Source organism: Dendrobates tinctorius, unplaced genomic scaffold (genome assembly GCF_039654945.1).
Source record: "Dendrobates tinctorius isolate UK_male_01 unplaced genomic scaffold, ASM3965494v1 ptg000071l, whole genome shotgun sequence".
Lineage (NCBI taxonomy): Eukaryota > Metazoa > Chordata > Amphibia > Anura > Dendrobatidae > Dendrobates > Dendrobates tinctorius.
Genome location: NW_027361739.1, coordinates 18,250,286 through 18,271,151, shown reverse-complemented (window position 1 = coordinate 18,271,151; position 20,866 = coordinate 18,250,286). Strand labels below are relative to the sequence as shown.

General features: G+C 40.5%; 1 protein-coding gene across 2 annotated transcripts in view; it reads right to left on the bottom strand.

The window, feature by feature from the left end:
• Positions 1–480: 480 nt before the first annotated feature.
• Positions 481–20,866, bottom strand: part of EDN3 (endothelin 3) — a 126,847-nt gene continuing 106,461 nt past the window's right edge. The window contains exons 3-5 of one of the 2 annotated variants that reach the window (XM_073582473.1): positions 17,553–17,711; positions 8,622–8,723; positions 481–7,465 (exon numbers count right to left, since the gene is read on the bottom strand). In XM_073582473.1, coding sequence (XP_073438574.1) covers positions 8,657–8,723; positions 17,553–17,711 — 226 coding nt within the window. In that variant the 3' untranslated portion in view covers positions 481–7,465; positions 8,622–8,656. The remainder of the gene's footprint in view (positions 7,466–8,621; positions 8,724–17,552; positions 17,712–20,866) is intronic. The other variant, XM_073582475.1, reaches the window with a different exon arrangement.

Sequence of the window (20,866 nt, the reverse complement as noted above, 5' to 3'; positions counted from 1 at the left end):
GAACATTTTTTTTATTACCACATCCAATTGTGGAACATATATGTATTCCAAGATCTATTAATTAAAATGTACTTTGTTGGAAAACCCCTTTAATAAAAATAATAACAAGAGTAACCTCATTAGGTGCAATGACATAGAAGTTTTATTGCGCCAATGGAAACACAGTGCACCTTAGTTGTGTTAGTTGTGGTTATTCTTGGTACGCATTGGTTTAACTCTTCTGACGCCAATTTGTCTGCTGGAGAAACGAAGCATAAAATAGAACCGACTTCATGGCACATCCATGGCGCTGCTGCTGTTATTTTTAGTGATTGGTGGGGAAGGTCACACTGTTTGCACCCTCACCAATTTGTCATTGGTTGCAAATTCTAGTGATATACCCCCAACTGTTTTAAGTCTTCAAAAATGCAAACCTAAATTGTGAAACTGAGTAATATCAAAAAAATATAATAGAATAAATAAAAGGCACAACAAATCTAATTGCTTTATAACAAAAGTTCAATTTTAATAGATATTTTATATATAAAGATTTTCTTACTACAAAAAAATCAACATAATGTAGTATTTGAAGATTTTTTTTCCCCCACAATAAATAGTCCACATTTATAACTGTACAGCACACATGCCTGCGGCTAGGGAGCAGATATACAGTGGTAGCATGAAACACAATACATGTCGCTTGAAAATACAATAACTTAGAGCGGAGGTCTCCAACTCGTGGTTCTCCAGCTGATACAAGACTGTCAGGTTGGAGATCGCTACCTCAAAGTATAGCGTTTGGCAAAAACCTTTCTATTGGCGTTCCAGTATGAAATCTAGCATGGATAACACCTGGAGCCCATACAAGTTATTCTGATCTTTATTTTATCCTGTTATTGAAAAATAAGCTGGATGCTTATTGGTTCCTGCCATTTTTGTCTGTACAGGGCCATAAGAATAATACAGTGGGTACGGAAAGTATTCAGACCCCTTTAAATTTTTCACTCTGTTTCATTGCAGTCTTTTGGTAAATTAAAAAAAACTTAATTTTTTCTCATTAATGTACACTCTGGGCTCCATCTTGACTGAAAAAAACAGAAATGTAGAAATTTTTGCAAATTTATTAAAAAATAAAAACTGAAATATCCCATGGTCATAAGTATTCAGACCCTTTGCTCTGTATTGAGTAGAAGCACCCTTTTGAGCTAGTACAGCCATGAGTCTTCTTGGGAATGATGCAACAAGTTTTTCACACCTGGATTTGGTGATCCTCTGCCATTCTTCCTTGCAGATCCTCTCCTGTTCCGTCAGGTTGGATGGTGAACGGTGGTGGACAGCCATTTTCAGGTCTCTCCAGACATGCTCAATTGGGTTTAGGTCAGAACTCTGGCTGGGCCAGTCAAGAATGGTCACAGAGTTGTTCTGAAGCCACTCAATACTGAGCAAAGGGTCTGAATACTTATGACCATGTGATATTTCAGTTTAATTTGCAAAAATTTCTATGTTTGTTTTTTTAAGTCAAGATGGGGTGCAGAGTGTACATTAATGAGAAAAAAAGAACTTTTTTGAAGTTACCAAATGGCTGCAATGAAACAAAGTGAAAAATTTAAAGGGGTCTGAATATTTTCCGTACCTACTGTATGGCAAAACCACTATATCCCTGTGGTCCATGATGAGTTTTCAAAAGACAAAATAGGTAGCTATGTCAATTTCTGGTCTATGAAAGGCCCAGGATATGAATCACATTTAACGATTTTCATTTCTATACAAAAAGTAAAAAAAGAAATACAGTAGATTCCAGAATTTAGTCACAGATTCTAATATCAACTCGGTGTTTAAAAAAAAAAAAAAAAAAGTGTTTCTTCCAGATCAGAAGAGTGTCTGATCGAGATTTAGGGTTAATGCCACAAACGGAGTTTTTTAGATGAATAATGTGAAACACATGGAGGTATTCACGATCTGGAATATAGACAAATAGACTTATTTTATTGAAAACAAACAAAAAAACCCATTTTGGCATCAATTTCATTCTTGTAGACTGTCATTTGCCAAGAACATGTTGTTAGCAGCTGTGACGAAGCGATTTTTGGGAAATCATTACCATCTTTTCACAATATTGAACATTTTTTTCCCTTATTCTGACCACTTGGAAGCCATAGAGCCTGTAGGGTAGCAAATAGATTGCTTATGGCTCAAGGTTACGGACGGAACATGGTCAAATTTCATACAAAAGATACAGTACAGGTCTAGGAGCCCTTATCATGAGTGTGCTTTTGTGAAAGATTACAGATACAATTTGTAAAAGTGTAAATGAGTTTGCAAATTATCTGTATAATTACCCAAAGTTTGATGAATATTCTCCTTAGAGAGAAGATCTTACTTGTAAGGCTCTGTCCACATGGTGCGGATTCTGCTGCGGATCCTAAGCAGAACTGCAGGTGATGTACTGTACCATTATTGGCTGTGTAAAAAAAAAAAACGCTGTGCACATGCTGCAGATTTTTCCACGCGGATTTCATGCGGAATAAAAAAAAAGCAGTATGTCACCTCTTTTGTGCGGTTTTGCTGCAGTTTTCGCACAAAAATGGCAGTAAGTCCGCACAAAAAATGCACTAAATCCGCAGGAAAAATGCAGGTCATTTGACCTGCGGATTTAGTAAAATCCGCGCAGGAAAATCCGCACCGTGTCCCCACGGAGCCAAATCTCCGTGGGGACATACTTGAAGCCAGAGTCTAATTCTGTAGAGATTGGTGGAGTCACTTAACCTCTTGTTATTTTTGGACCATTTTCTTGGATTAAATGTGTATGATAATGTTAAACACTTCTGGTGGCATTAATATAGGCATCAACGTGTGGTTCTCCCACTGTGTGAAGCTACAACTCTTGGCAAGTCCTGATAGACTGCGACTGACTGAAATAGGGAAAATGGTGAATTTACCAATTAGCCAACACTAGTAATAATATACATTCTCACAGCTGTACCACATAGAGATGTGCAGCATTTAGTCCATATGTAAGATTTGACACTAGTGTCATTAGAAAGTTTGTAATGTTTTCCAGGAATTTTAAAGGATTCTCAAACCAATATTTATAAGCAAGCCTACTGTTCCCCTTTTCAGGAGTTCAACTTCAAATGTCATCTGCACAAAACTGGCCTGAATGTGGACCGTAATGTCCTCACTCAAAGCAAACTACCTGGTAGACGTACTGTATATGAGACTGCTGAGTTTGAGTCTAGAGTCCTGAGAAGACATCACAGGCTCACACTCAGACCGTAAATGTCAGATGTGTAAAACCGGCCTTATTCTTAGGCGTAGGCCAAGTACGGTATTATACAGTGCCTTGCGAAAATATTCGCCCCCCTGGAACTTTTCAACCTTTTCCCACATATCATGCTTCAAACATAAAGATACCAAATGTAAATTTTTGATGAAGAATCAACAAGTGGGACACAATTCTGAAGTTGATCGAAATTTATTGGTTATTTTAAATTCTTGTGGAAATTCAAAAGCTTAAAAGTGGGGCGTGCAATATTATTCGACCCCTTTAACGTAATACTTTAACATAGTAACATAGTTATTAAGGTTGAAGGAAGACTTTAAGTCCATCTAGTTCAACCCATATCCTATCCTAACTTGCCCTAACTTTGTTGCACCACCTTTTGCTGCGATTACAGCTGCAAGTCGCTTGGGGTATGTCTCTATCAGTTTTGTACATCGAGAGACTGAAATTCTTGCCCATTCTTCCTTGGTAAACAGCTCGAGCTCAGTGAGGTTTGATGATTATTGTTTGTGAACAGCAGTTTTCAGCTCTTTCCACAGATTTTCGATTGGATTCAGGTCTGGACTTTGACTTGGCCATTCTAACACCCGGATACGTTTATTTGTGAACCATTCCATTGTAGATTTTGCTTTATGTTTGGGATCATTGTCTTGTTGGAAGACAAATCTCCGTCCCAGTCTCAGGTCTTTTGCAGACTCCAACAGGTTTTCTTCAAGAATGGTCCTGTATTTGGCTTTATCCATCTTCCTATCAATTTTAACCATCATCCCTGTCCCTGCTGAAGAAAAGCAGGCCCAAACCATGATGCTGCCACCACCATGTTTGACAGTGGGGATGGTTTGTTCAGGGTGATGAGCTGTGTTGCCTTTATGCCAAACATATCATTTGGCATTGTTGCCAAAAAGTTCGATTTTGGTTTCATCTGACCAGAGCACCTTCTTCCACATGTTTGGTGTCTCCCAGGTGGCTTGTTGTAAACTTTAAATGACACTTTTTATGGATATCTTTGAGAAATGGCTTTCTTCTTGCCACTCTTCCATAAAGGCCAGATTTGTGCAGTGTACGACTGATTGCTGTCCTATGGACAGACTGTCCCACCTCAGCTGTAGATCTCTGCAGTTCATCCAGAGTAATCATGGGCCTCTTGGCTGCATCTCTGATCAGTCTTCTCCTTGTTTTAGATGAAAGTTTAGCGGGACAGCCGGGTCTTGGTAGATTTGCAGTGGTATGATACTCCTTCCATTTCAATATGATCACTTTCACAGTGCTCCTTGGGATGTTTAAAGTTTTGGAAATCATTATGTATCCAAATCCGGCTTTAAACTTCTCCACAACAGTATCACTGACCTGCCTGTTGTGCTCCTTGGTCTTCATGAAGCTCTCTGTGCATCAAGCAGAACCCTGAGACTATCACAGAGCAGGTGCATTTATACGGAGACTTGATTACACACAGGTCGATTATATTTTTCATCATTAGTCATTTAGGATAACATTGGATCATTCAGAGATCCACAGTAAACTTCTGGAGTGAGTTTGCTGCACTGAAAGTAAAGGGGCCAAATACTATTGCACGCCCCACTTTTCAGTTTTTGAATTTCCACAAAAATTTAAAATAACCAATAAATTTCATTCAACTTCACAATTGTGTCCCACCTGTTGTTGATTGTTCACCAAAAATTTACATTTGGTATCTTTATGTTTGAAGCATGATATGTGGGAAAAGATTGAAAAGCTCCAGGGAGTCAAATACCTTTGCAAGACACTGTATTTTAGGCCTATAAACTTTAAGAGGGTTGAGTTGCAACATCAAAGACAACTCATAGACACGCGTGGTGTTGTTTCTCAAAAACAGAATTAAGGACCTTTATCTTTCCTCTTTAATGCAGTCTCTACTTTATGATGATCACAGCGCTCTCCGCTATCCCACTCATGCACCACATATAAAAGTACATTAAAACCTTGCACATACATTATAATTATAACAGTGTGGCTCTAGTGGCACAGAGAATCCTTTTAAGTCTATTATCTAACAGTTTTAATGCAAACAATATTATTGGCAGCCCTGTTGCAGGTGATCCATAGATCTATAATAGATTGGGCATAAAAAATAAAAATTTTCATCCTGAGTGTCTGATTTAGCAAATATGAATTTGGAACCTCAAAATATAACTTCTGTTCGACCCCTAGAAAGCAAAGCTTCCTATCTGTTAAAATGCGACCCTGGAGAGCTGAGCATGGCATCTAGTAAGCAAGTCTAAACTGATGGTGGACCTGGTCAACCAGCAACTGTGACTTTTGCATTGCCGTAAATCTGATTTCAGTGGTATAATGTCCCTGTGTGTTTGGTACATTTTTCATCTGTTTCGATTATTTCAGTGGTGTGTTGGCCAATCAGAATCCAACTAGTTAGAAAAATGATTCCCAAGAACCAAAATATGTTCTTGCAGGTATTGGCTACAACTCATAACATCATGTCAGACCATAATGAAGACGGAGGACTCTTTTAAGGCTGTGTGCCCACGTAGCGATTTTTAAGCATTTTGCCGTGATTTTCGGCACGAAAATGTTTAAAAATCGTGTACAGAACGCCCCCCATGCATTCCTATGGCATTCCGCACATGCTGTGCTAATGCTGCGCTTTTTTCCGCGGCGGAATCGCATCACGGAAAAAATCGCAGCATGGTCATTCTTTTGTGCGGAATCGCAAAGAATTGCCGCGATTCTGCACCCATAGGAATGCATGAGAATCGCTTACTTCCCGCATGTGGCTATGCCCACCATGCGCGAAGTTAAGCGTCTCATGTGCGGTTGGTACCCACGGTGTGGAGGAGAGGAGCCTGTCCTCCAGGCCCTGGGTACCATACCCCTGTGAAAAAAAGAATAAAAAATAAAAAATCGGGGTATATTTACCTTCTGGCGTCACGCGCTGCATTCCCGGGCCTCAGCGTTTCCAGTAATGCCTTGCGGCAAGGCCCTGTAATGACGTAGTCTCGCGTGACTCTAGCAGTCTCGCAAGATCGCTATAGCAACGCGAGACCAACGTTATCACAGGTCTCGCAAGGCATTACTGGGAACGCTGAGGCCGGGAATGCAGCGCGTGACGCCGGAAGGTAAATATACCCCGATTTTTTTATTTTTTTTAGCATTTTAACATTCTATCTTTTAATATTGATGCCGCATAGGCAGCCTCAATAGTAAAAAGCTGGTCACACTTGTTAAACACTATGTTTGACGAGTGTGACCAACCTGTCAATCACTTTCCAAGCGATGCTTCAAATTGCTTGGAAAGTGCTTGAATATCGCACGCGAAAATCGCGGCAAAATCGCGATCATAATCGTGGTAAAAACGCCACTTTTCATCCAACTTTCACCACGTGCCTGGACATCTGTTGTTCACCATGAAGCTGTCCATATCTTGTATGACTTTTAAAGCCACAGCTGACCTTGCCAAGTTAAATCCATTATTTAAAAGCCCAGAGATCCAGTGGAGTCCTAAACATATAACTGCATTAATGATAAGGAAAGTCACAGACATTGCTATATGGTTATGAAACCAACCAAGGACTCAACCTTTGTTCTACAGATCTCACATTACTAAATCAGTCTAGATCAGTCATTTCACTCTGAAAACCACTGAGTGACTGCAATTCCAGATTGTTGGCAATGTAGCGTGCTGCGAACACCATCCCCTGATGTCCCAGCACGTTTCTAGATACATAGAACAAGGATTTTCAGGCTGCACGTGATACTCTAGCGGTCCTCGCACAATTGTCACAACCCTTAAGTATAGACTTCTATAGGATGAGATGGTACAAGGTAGGTGAAAGTTGTTGATAGAGCTAAGCTTTTCTATGCTTAATTATCTGTATACAAGCTATGCAGTAGACGTAACACAGATTCATTGCCTTACTTTAGCACTGGTTGGATATATTCATATATGTATAGAAGTATTGATCTTCTGTGGCAAAAGGAGTTTGAGTTCTACAAAAACTGCCTTGGAGGGTAACACGTTGCAGCCCCCATCTTTCTTCACTTCTCTAAATGAATATTGGATGTGAGGTAAAGACTTTTATGTTGCCAACACAATATTTAATGTCTCTGCATCTGAAGGGTTGACGGCCGTGTCCAATGTCTTTGACATACAGCGACGAGTCATCATAGGTGTCTTGGAAACTCACTTGTCCTACATGGCAACTGCCAAACCTATACAAGACAAAAATGTAGAAGTGTCAGAAGAGAAGAGTGATAGACATAAATAACTGTCACCAAATGTGCGATTTTACAGAACAAACGTAAGTGTTAGCAAACATATTTGCTCACATGCAGTTTACTGCACATTTATGACATGCGGACAAAAATTGTGATTTCTAATCAATGAGTTCCAATGATTAAGCCATGGTGCTATTCTAAGTGCAGTATTCCTTATTCCCTCATCCACCATTCTTGGATGACACAAGGTCAACCTAATTGCAGTCAAAGAGCTGACTTTGTCTCTCCTAGGAAAATCATCATATAGCCATGGGAGCGATTAAAGAACAATGTTAGGGAAATCACCATAGCCCAGTCAGGAGATGCTCCTATGATAGATTATGATGTAAAAGCTTAATTAATAACAACTGAACACCAATTTTGGGGTAGGTCCTTTTGAGGTTTGCTGTGGTCAGTGGATAGACCTCATGTTTTCCATGTGAAAGGCACAGCATATGGTGCCACCACAGGGCCTTGGTGGAAACAATTCCACTTCAGAAACCAGTATAGTGAGCAATGACTGATGACATGTCTGCATAACTGAAAGCCAGCTGTTCCCAGGAGTAATAAAGTTAATTTTCTCCTGGCGCTGCACTATCAGTACTATGGCCAGGAACCTTGATAACGCTATTAACCCGCTGATTATCCCAATATCACAGGTTAATAAGGTTACCTTTAAGCAATCAGGTTGGATAACACATCATTTTCAATCATTGTTTCTATTCACTGGTTACAAGAAGTCACGAAATAAAAGGTAAAAGTTTTGCAATTCGCAACTTTCTGATATTTATTTTAATGATTCATCCTGTTACCGGCATTTTTTCCCCCTAGAAATCAGGTATGGATGACGACACCAATGGACAGTAGAACAGAAATGACGTCCCGCTATTCCTCGGTGTAATTTATATCTGCTTAGCTTAAAAGCAAGTACTGGCAATAAACTGACAAGTATGCTTTAAGCCTTAAGGAGGATCAGTCGTTCACAACCTTTGGATCAAAAGTAGGTGTCAAGCAGTCTTGTACATTGCCACCTATTAACCAGTGCTGGTCTAGACATGTGCGGTATCTGACAATTTTCATTGATATCATCTACAGAAGGTCAGTTACCTACCTGTGTGCTTCAGGCCTGACCACAGTGTCTGGCGGTCATGCTGCTGCACGCATTCTTGTCTGTTTTAATCTGATATCTCTGCGCTTTCTTTCTGCAGAAGGTCTAGAGGGGACAGAAGACAGAAAGTGAGGTCAGGTTCATCACAAAAGAGAAAGAAAGATGAGGCTACCTGCCCACCCACTGTTGATGCTTCATGCCAGATTATGTTACGATTAAGAACCACACATGTTCGAAAAGCAGCCACATTTAAGGAACTCCAGGATGCCCATTTACTTCAAAACTGTTAAGATGCGATTATATATATATATGTCTTCTAAGTTTTCACAATAATAGTAATTTTGACGAAGTGTGCCTAATATTGGGCACCCCTGGTCAAAATTACTGTTATTGTGAAGCGTTAAGCAAGTTGAAGATTAAAAGATCTCTAAAGGGGCTAAAGTTAAAGATGACTTTTTTTTGTCTTTTAGGCAAAAAAATTACATAGATTTCTCAGCTTTATAAAAACCCAGCCTTCTCTAACATTGTGCCAAAAACAGCAGTCATGGATTCTTCTAAGCAGTTGCCTAGCACTATTAAAAGTGCCCTATTCTCAGTTTGAAATGTAATTAAGAAATGGCCATTAACAGGAATAGTGGAGGTCAAGATAAGGTCTGGAAGACAAGTAAAATTTCAGTGAGAGCTGCTCATGGGATTGCTAGGAAAGCAAATCAGAACCCACGCTTGACTGCTAAATCTTTCTAAAGGTGGTTGCAGACTCTGGAGTTGTGGTACATTACTGTACTGTTCAGAGACACCTAAACAAACCTGATGCATTTGGAAACAAGTCCTGTTTACCTATGAGGCTAAAATAGCGATCTTTGGCCACAATGATCAAAGGTATGTGTTGAGAAATAAAGGCACAGAATTTGGATGGATGAAAATCCCCCAAGTAAGAATTGAAAGACTCTTGTCTGGCTACTAAAAGCTTTTACAGCCTGTGATACTTTCAAAAGGGAGTGCTACAAGGTACGAACCACGCAAGGGGCCCAATCTTTTTTGCATCTGGCCATTTTCCTTTTTGTATTTTTTGAAGCTTAAAAGATGGAGAAAAAAATAATATATATATATATATATATACACACAAATACTTTATATATATATATATATTTTAGGTAGTGTTGAGCGATACCATCCGATATTGAGAAATATCGGATCGGACCGATACCCAAAAAGTATCGGGTATCGCCGATTCCGATACCGAAAGTCCCATGCCAGTCAATGGGACAGAAATATCGGAATTAAAAAAAACCCTTTCTTTCCTTGCACATCCAGTTCGGGAGGGGGGGAAGAGTGTGGGCGGTGCGTGGGCGGACACTGTACGTGTGTGTGTGCGGGCGGAGTCTGTACGGGCCTCTCAGGGGTCTGTGCGGGCCTGCCGGGGGTCTGTGCGGGCCTCTCGGGGGTCTATGCGGGCCTGCCGGGGCCTGTACAGGCCTCTTGGGGGTCTGTGCGGGCCTGCCAGGGGTCTGTGCGGGCCTCTCGAGGGTCTGTGCGGGCCTGCCGGGGGTTGTGTGTGTGTGTGCAGGCATCGTCCGATGGGACTACAAGTCCCATCGGGCGATGCCTGCTACAATGACAGTGATTGACACATTAGCCAATGATGGGACAGTAGTAGTCCCATCATCCGGCTAATGTGTTGAATGTAAAAACAAAAACATACATACTACATACATACTACATACAACATACATACTACATACATACTATATACATACTTCATATATACTACATTCATACAACATATATACATACTACATATATACTACATTCATACAACATACTACATACATACTACATACATTATATTCATACAATACATACATATAGACATACAGTACACATAACAGAGTACATACTCACCATCACTTGTCACTTTGTTCCCCGAAGCCAGTGTCATCTTTAAAAAAAATTAAAATAACAAACAAGCAATATACTCCCTGATCTGCAGAAATCCACGAGTGTCCCACGATGATCTCCCGTGGAGAACAGCAGCATCAGCTGATGCCACCCCTCTCTAAGGGCCCCAGGAATACAATGACGGGAGGTAGGTATCCTTCCGCACTGTATTCCTCCGCCACTGTAAAAATAATAGTCCCTAGTCTCACTTTTGGTATTGCTGTGTGAGAAAGTTCCCACGCAGCTTTTGCCATAAAGTGAGACTAGGGACTATTTTTTTTATAGTGGCGGAGGAATACAGTGCGGAAGGATACCTACCTCCCGTCATTGTATTCCTGGGGCCCCTAGAGAGCGGTGGCATCAGCTAATGCTGCTGTTCTCCACGGGAGATCGTCATGAGACACTCGTGGATTTCTGCGGATCAGGGAGTATATCGCTTGTTTGTTATTTTAATATTTTTTAAAGATGACACTGGCTTCGGGGGAACAAAGTGACAAGTGATGGTGAGTATGTACTCTATGTTATATGTACTGTATGTCTATATGTATGTATTGTATGAATGTATGAATGCATTGTATGTAGTATGTATGTTGTATGTAGCATGTTGTATGTATGTAGTATGCATGTTGTATGAATGTAGTATATATGTAGTATGTATGTTGTATATATGTAGTATGTATGTTGTATGTATGTTGTATGAATGTAGTATATATGTAGTATGTATGTAGTATGAATGTAGTATATATGAAGTATGAATCTAGTATATATGAAGTATGTATATAGTATGTATGTTGTGTGAATGTAGTATATATGTTGTATGTATGTAGTATGTATGTATGTTGTATGAATGTAGTATAGATGAAGTATGTATATAGTATGTATGTTGTATGAATGTAGTATATATGTTGTATGTATGTATGTTGTATGAATGTAGTATATATGAAGTATGTATGTATGTTGTATGAATGTAGTATATATGTTGTATGTATGTAGTATGTATGTATCAATGTAGTATATATGAAGTATGTATGTAGTATGTATGTTTTATTTTTGCATTCAACACATTAGCCGGATGATGGGACTACTACTGTCCCATCAGTATCTAATGTATAAATCACTGTCATTGTAGCAGGCATCGCCCGATGGGACTTGTAGTCCCATCGGACGATGCCTGCACACACACACAACCCCCGGCAGGCCCGCACAGATCCCCGGCAGGCCCGCATAGACCCCCGAGAGGCCCGTACAGGCCCCGGCAGGCCCGCACAGACCCCCGAGAGGCCCGCACAGACCCCGGCAGGCCTGCACAGACCCCCGAGAGGCCCGCATAGACCCCCGAGAGGCCCATACAGGCCCCGGCAGGCCCGCACAGACCCCCGAGAGGCCCGCATAGACCCCCGAGAGGCCCGTAGAGGCCCTGGCAGGCCCGCACAGACCGCGCATCATGAAGACATCATTTCAGCTGCCAATCACAGCCACAACACTGGCTCGTTGAATTATGGGAACTTCCGATTCCGGTATCCGATATTGTAAAAATATCGGTACTCGGTATCGGAATTCCGATACAGCGAATATCGGCCGATACCCGATATTTGCAGTATCGGAATGCTCAACACTAATATTAGGCCTTTTAGAGATCATTTCATCTTCAACTTGCTTAACTGTTCACAATAACAGTAATTTTGACCAGGTATGCCCAAACTTTTACATGCCACTGTATACACACACACATATCACGTATATATGCGTTATATTTCATTTTTTAACTAGATTTTTATTTAGTTTATAACAAGGTGCAAACTGACAGGCAGATTCTGTAAAATACACCTGGGTACAATTAGAAGGAAGATGAAGTTTGGTGGATTCAGGCATTCATGTAAATAATGCTGGAAATGGGTCTACACAGTATTCTGCGCAAATTCTGGTCACCTATATTTGTGGACACACAGTATTAACATTAAAAACTTCATGGTGGCTCAGTGGTTAGAACTGTAGACTTGCAGCATTGGTGTACTAAGTTCAAATCCCACCAAGAACAACATCTGCAAGGAGTTTGTTAACCAAGTGTTTGCGTAGGTTTCCTCCCACATTCCAAAGACAGTGGATGGGATGGTGATGTCGGTAAAGCGCTGCGGAATATGATGGTGCTATAAGCAAGTAAATAAAATCTGTTGAGATAATCTGTTGAGCATATAAAAAGGGAGGCGTTAGGGAAATGGACAGCAGAGTACAGCAAGAAGGAAGAGCATGTGGGGGTGGGTCAGGGGTAGAGAGACCAAAGAAAGTTGGGGAGGGTGATACTCCAGGAAGAGGTTAATAAGACAAGTGAGACCTTCTGACATCTGACGGGTGCATGTGTGAGTACGGTTACTTTACTCTGCCCAAAGAGTCAAGACTCACCTTGTCATTCAAGAGGGCTGTAAGTTTTATATTACTCATATACCAGGAGAAATGTCTTTTCAGTTCTAAAAAGTCTAGCCCAGGTTTCTCCAATGTGCTGCCTATAGTTTGCTTAGTCACTAGGAATATGAAGGAGATAACTGTTTTAACGTGTCTGAATATTTATTGAGCAAGGCTTCCATGGGATTCTTAGCTATGCTATGGCCGGTAATGTAGAGGATAAGAGAGTAAACTCTGGACAACCAGATGTGACGCAAACTCTACTGTAACCTGACCACCTTTGAAAATAAGGAGTGTCATTTGGAACAACTTTACCAATTCTGGCAGGTGTTAGATACCATTGCATCAGGACCTTGTAGTTAATTTTTAGCATCAAATGGTCATCGAGAAAAGGAGGATCCAATTTGGGTCAATACTTAGTCTATTAGTGAGGTAAAGACGTCTGACTCTCAGCGTGTGATGTAGGTAAGATGTGGTCTGGGAGAAGTATGTTTTAAATTGGCAAAGCGTAGAAACTGTGCTAGGGCTAGGTGTATGAGGGTTTTGTCAAAAGCATTGCTCAAATGGAGTGAGAAATCATGGGGGAGATTGGTTAAAGCAGGGTAAAGACAAAGTATTCGAGTTGTAAACAATGGAAGATTTCGGAGGTGACATTACTCTTGTCATCCCAGGTGCGGGTCCCTGGTCCTCTTGAGCCACTGGTCTGCTTGTTTGGGGTATGGGATGAGGAGATTTGGGGTCACTATGTCGGTATCTTTCTGCGCAAGACACTGTTTATGGCACGGAAAGTATTGGCATTACGGTGGATGGGAAATTCATGTCCGTCCCTTAGTATCTGGATTGACCTGGTAAACTCGATTGTTCCATACGAGCGCACGTTATATCAAAATAGGGGATGCCCGGTTAAATTTGAAAAGATTTGGGAGAGGTGGAATTCCTCTCACCTTACTTTGCAAGGTTTAGACATAACATGTGAGATAATATGGTATAAGATACTAGGCTGCGTAGTAGTAAATACCAGTTGATGTAGTTGTAGTTTAGGAATTTATAACTAGACTTTATTATCTGAGTAATTGATAAAGGCTTGTGAGATTTGACTGATATACATGTTTCACAATGTATAGCCAGCTGTGCTTTCCGTACACTTGGAGGGTTATGTGTGTATTCTTATTATTATAAGCCAATATGTATGTTATGCATTTTCTTTGTTCAATAAATTAATTTAAAAAAAAAACTATGGAATATTTCCCTCGAAGGCAGGTTATACTTCTCTGAATTCTATTAACGCTAAGTAGGTGCTGGATTTATCTTTACCCGGCCCCCCCCACACACACACACACACCCCTATATATCACATACAAAAGGCCTGTGGAGATTCTTTACCCAGTGGAAATAGTTTTGTTATTCGTTACCACACAATAAGGCTAGGGGTAAGAAAGATGAGATGATAGATGAAGAATATTTTGTGGGATCTGATATCTTTAATATAATGGGACATAATGAGGTTTGTTACATTACTAAGGCTCCCACCAACACAGTGTTAGCATATATTTGAAGTAAGAGGATGGCATTCTGGGGCTTTAAAAGAGACCTAAGTTTGTGGGTTGCATATTATGAGGTCAACTGGGCCAGCTGGGCTGCTTGGTAGTATTTAACTGCTGGGAAAGGCATTGGGAGAACCCGAAAAATAAAGAAGTTTGGGAAGCAATATAAGTTTTAGGGCATGTATATGGTGTAACCAGATTTGCAGTTTACCCTAGATATAGAGTAATAAGTGAAGCTTCTATAGCATAAGAGGGTCAAGTTTATCATTACTTTAACTCCCAGATATTACAGCCAATCAGTTGACCATTGGAAAGAGATTTTGAGTTTATTATTATTAATTGAGGATTCTGGGAGGGGTAGAGTAATAGCCTGAGATTTTGTCTAATTGGCCTTCAGGCTGGATGCCAATCCAGAAATGGATAGAAATTGGAATGGGTTGAGTTATACTGAGGAGTGCGGAGGGGTAAGTAAAGGTTAAGAAGTCATCAGTAAACATGAAAAGCTTAAGTGGAACCAACATGTGTTGGTGTTTCCTCCCTCTACTAATGTACCTATACCCGACATTGCTATTTCTGTGTGTGGTTCCACCATTACTCCCCAGCAACAGGCCCGCTGTCTTGAGGTCATACTTGATTCCGAGCTTTCCTTTGCCCCCCACATTCGATCAGTGGCTCGCTCTTGTCATCTGCACCTCAAAAACATTTCTAGAATTCGACCTTTTCTTACTTTTGACTGCAAAAACTCTTACTGTTTCTCTTATTTATTCTCGTCTGGACTATTGTAACTCTCTTCTAATCGGTCTCCCTCTTACCAAACTCTCCCCTCTCCAATCTGTCTTGAATGCTGCAGTCAGGATCATATTCCTCACCAATCGTTACACCGATGCCTCTACCTTGTGCCAGTCATTACACTGGCTACCCATCCACTCCAGAATTCAGTATAAACTTATTACCCTCACCCACAAAGCCCTCCATGGCTCAGCACCACCCTACATCTCCTCCCTTGTTTCAGTATACCACCCTACCCGCGCCCTCCGTTCTGCTGATGACCTGAGGTTAGCATCCTCAATAGTCAGAACCTCCCACTCCCGTCTCCAAGACTTTACACGTGCCGCGCCAATTCTTTGGAATGCACTTCCCAGGTCAATACGATTAGTCCCCAAAATTTTAAGCGTGCCCTGAAAACGCATTTATTCAGACTGGCCTATCGCCTCAACACATTAACCTAATCTAGCCCTGTGTGGCACAGCCAAAAGTTTTACCATAACCAGATTTCCCGCATCATGTTCCCACATGCTTTATGCATCCATTAGCCCTCTGTGTCAGTACTGTTACACACTTATCATTATGGCTGGTCCATACAATCAGGGCAACTGTTACCACCCACCTTTCGTGTCTACCTCTTTCCTCAGACTGTAAGCTTGCGAGCAGGGCCCTCTTTCCTCTTGGTATTTGTTATAATCTACTGTATGTCATTATTGTTATGCTGTAATGTCTATTGTCTGTACAAATCCCCTCTGAAATGTAAAGTGCTGCGGAATATGTCAGCGCTATAAAAATAAAATTTATTATTATTATTATTATTATAACATGTCCTCAACCTCACAGACATCAGGGTTAAGGCACAGACGTATGGCTAAAAGTTTGAAAATGAGCCAAAAAAGCAGGGGGGATAAGAGGCATCCATGCCGTGTACCTCCATTAAAGGGAAATGTGTTTGAGGAGAATCCTTAATAGCCCACATTGCACAAATCCAGGACAGGAAATGAGCAGGAAAGTCCAACTTCTGCAGCCAAGAACAAGTAAGTCCATAAGGCATTTATGTTGAGCAAGAGGAACACCATATTTAGTTTTCATTTATTGCAGCGATGCAGAAAATTGGTTACCTAGCTTAACTTATCAATAATTGTCATTAGTTCATCAGAATCAGAAACCTGAGGAGTCATTTACTGTGGTGCCGCAAGACAAAAAAATCGGAACATAAAATTAAACTGAGTCCCACCATTAAAATTACCAGTTTTGTCATGAGCCTCCATATTTGATTTCTTATAACTAAATGTAGGACTTTCAAACTTCGCTTCATATTTTTATAGAGAGATAAAACTATAGTCATTAAATGTAACTACATGATTTGGAGTAAATGAGAACCAAAGAATATTTTGTGGGGGAAAGCCTCAAGCAGTTTTTTATTTCAAATTATAAGCGTTATACAGCTGGGTTCAGACTCTGCAGTTTTTGTACTGCAGTGATGGACCTTCTTGTGTCCTACTAAAGTTTACCACTCTCCTGTTCCATGTATTGAGAACATAGTTGGGTCTTTCACCCAGATAGCAAGATAATAAAAAAAAACTCTTAATCTGCTTGTTATTGGTGTGGGGACCAGTTAAAGACTTTTTTTTAGATAGGCCAACAATATTGGATCAATTGGAAACTGTACTATTGACTATCACCGATCAAAACACAAGGGACCAGCAGCCTTAAACAGGGCTGAGCTGCTGTGTCGAGAACACTGCCGGAGCAACTGCTGGATGAGGAGGGGGCTGGTGTAGAAATATACATTGATAATCCATTCTTTGAATATTAACATCCATGAAACTCCATTAAATAATCTGCAGAGCTAGTTCAATTCATACTAAATCATCTGAACCTTCAGAAAAGCGAGGTAAACTTTGATCATGTAACTTTTTCAATGTACTGATATCTAATTTCTCTCTCCCGTTGTCAGGTGCCAAGAGTGAGGCATTGTGTTATTATATTTTTGTTCCTCACTTGGAATTTTGATACTTGGCCAAGGAATGGGTTTCGTTTTCAAACAACATAGGTGTTGTTTTTCGAATCTGTGGTCTCAAGGGTTATAAACCGAATGAGTCTCGATAACCACCAGTCAATCCTTTCATAGTCAGGCAACAGTTTCTCACCACATTTTTTCTCCAAAGAAAACAACAATTCAGGAATTCCGCATCTTCGTAGTATTGCAAGGCTGACAGGCCATGTGGTAGTTCATGATGCACTAAGGATAGCCCATAGAAGTGACCACAGACTGAGCTTTCACCTGTCTGTCTTTTCTTTACAGAAGTTGACACACTGTAGGTCTCTTGGATCTGTACATGAACACCGGAGCTGTGACGAGGAGCTCATCCGCCTTCTGTCTGTACCTCGTCTTTCTCGTACGCTGCCCCTGTAACTGGAAAGTCCATACGGCACTGTTCTTCTGAAAGAAAAACACAACTATGTAAGAATTTACTAAAATTGCAATACTGGCACATTACTTTTTATAGCTTACCCTATAAGGTAAGCTGTAATTTCCCTAGGATGAAAAAACTAAATTATCGCCAGCAGCTTGTCAGAGAATGTTGGGATTTGTAGTTGTACAACGGCTAGAAGATGGAGACTAGTGCCATAGCCAGTCAAATTAATTTGGTTTTATGGTTAAAAATGGCACCACCCTTCTCCACAGGTTTTGTGTGGCATTGCAGCTCTGCACCATTCCCTTCATAACAGCTGAGCTGCTAAACCAGATAACCCATGATCAGGTGTATCTTGAAGAACACAATTATGCTTATACAATCCTGCGGCGGTCCCTAAAAGGGATACTCTAAGATTTAGAAGTTGGTGGCCTATTCAGTAACAAATTTATGGAGGTTTGACCATTGGGTCAGCCTGGCACAAGAAAGGGGCCACAGTGCCCTCATGTAAAAGATCTCCAATTTATTGTACTGAATAATTGGGGTCAAACTACCACTGATCAAACATTGATCCTAGTTCTAATATTTCTCAGGTCAGATAGATAGCAAATCCAAGTCAGTAGAATTTGCTATATAATGCCTTCACAGAAAAAGTTTATGGCCCCTAAATCAATTCTGTTTCTATGCATGCACCATAAGTGAATTACAATGAGCGCCTGCCGCTATACAGACCCTTTAAATAGGATATCATTCTATGGGATGCCCAAACAAAGAGTATGTAGAGTGCACGTGCACCAACATGATAGCCCCAACCCTCTGATTGGGGACTCAATTGACTATATGAAGTTTAAATGGATAAAGACCACTATTATTCACTTGCTTATCTCCCATAAATTTGTAAGAAGAGGTCTATACCCATGCTCAGCCATTACTCCAAAAGATGGATGTCCCTGAGATTGGAAGTCCTCTGATTTAATACTTATCTATCCTGTGGATGGGTGATAAATCTTGGTTTTGATAAAGTCGCTTTAAAATATATTGTGGTCACTGGGTCGTCTATTAAGAAGCCCAAAAAGTGACCTTTGTATAGCAAGGGAATGCTTCTCCATGGCAATAGACAATATGAAAATTGCATTCCATCTTGAGACATAATGTCATTTTTTCCTGCACATCATTCCTATTAAAGGAAACATTCTAGATAAAACTGTTAATTGTATTGAAAGGCAAAGCATGATACAATAATTCTCTATTTTGTGTTCTTTGTGTAACGCCTAGGCCACTGCTTAATTATTGATTTTTCTTTTAAAGAGGACCGGTTACTAGATTTTAAGTCAACTGTTTTTGCTCTAAAATTATTCCCACGGCTCTCATGAATATCCTTTTTTGCTTTTTTAACATCCGCCATGAAACCAGGTTAGTGACACAGCTGGAATCTCTGTCCCTACTTTATGCCTCCATCTGATTGAGAACCGTAAACCTTGTGCCAGATTCCCTTTAATTATTGACCAACTAGATTGTGGCCCGATTCTAACGCATCGAGTATTCTAGAATCTTCCTGTCCGCGCCACAGATCTCCCGATGGAGGCCTGCGTCATTCGAATGTGCTGATTGCGCCCGGTCGGCCGCGACCAACCAATCAGCGCTGCAGAATTTCCGTTACAGACAACCAGAACAAGCGATTATATAGTAGATGTTCTAGGTCACCAGTCTCCAGCTTCTGCAAAACTACAAGTTCCAGCATGCTCTGACAGCTGGAGGCTGTAAGTTGTAGTTTATCCTCAGGTAGATAGATCGTCGCTTAGAAAAAGTTAAGGCCAGTTCAGTTGCGGTAGGCGGTATTTTCTTTGCGGTTTCTGCTTTGAACAACCGTTAGTTGGAAACACATAGAACAATATGCAATTTTTCTTTTACTCTTTTTCCAACTTACTTGTTCATAATGGTTTTAAATTAAACTTTTCTGGCCAGATGTTGGCAACATGTTCCCACCTTCCCCTCCCCAAAATGTTTTACATGGAGAAAAAAAAAATTACACAGATAATGTCAGCAGTTGAGGGATAATGATAACATGAATGATTTACTACATAAACATTGCATGTTTTTGTCAGACTTTTGACAGGTTCACTTTTTGCAACCTAAACGGGTATGATAAAAATGATATGTCCTTATGGTTGTCTATTTCATTTGTACAATATTTTAAAAAGGAGCAGTTTGTGCTCCAGAGCTGCTCTTTACATTGCAGACTTACATATGAAGTCAAAACCATAGTCACTCTGATGCTGCACGTACTCTCCATCTAGGTCAGTCAAAAGTAATACATCTGTTTCATGGATGTGGATCATAACAGAAGGCCAATGCCACCCTACACTACACATAAGATTGCCCCCATGTTTCACAAGATATTTTTGAACGCCCCTTCTTTAAGTCCCATTAAGGCCTCTACACTAGAGATCAGAGCCTTGCAAAAAATTACTTTGCATATGTGGTAGGTAAATCTGATTCCTGGGTCATTGAACAGGTTACTTGTAAATCAGAAGACCCAAGAGATAGATGACCCTGCTAAAGCCAGGCTTTAGAAGATTATCTTTTATTCAACGCTGACATCTTGCTCTGAATGGAAACCACAAGGTCTCTCAGCAGACCGGAATTTATGGTCCCCTGGCCCCATAAAAGGTTACTGAAAAAAGGAGCATTAACAAAGCGACTAAATGACAAGGGTTCAAGTTTCATGATGCCACCTGCTGCCAACATAGCTTTATTGACCATCTCTATGAACAAGTAGACTTGACATCCTTTTCATAATGAAAACTTTGTTCAGGAAGGCAGAACTGGTCAAATGTCATATCAGTGGGAGGTCAATGGTTGAAAGCTAATAGCCTTATAAAATACTATGAAACCACCACTCACGGTGGACCCCATGCTAGCTGAATTGCCTCTGTAGGACACAAGAGATACAAAAATGTAGCGGTAATGGTCTATTCACATTGCAGTATCTATTTGATATTAGTGTGTGTCACATCCATTAATTCTTAATGCAAAAGCCGATGGGTTATGTATGCCTTTATATCAGTACAGTTGTGGCCAAAAGTATTGACACCCCTGCAATTCTGTCAGATAATACTCAGTTTCTTCCTGAAAATGATTGAAAACACATTCTTTGGTATTATTATCTTCATTTAATTTG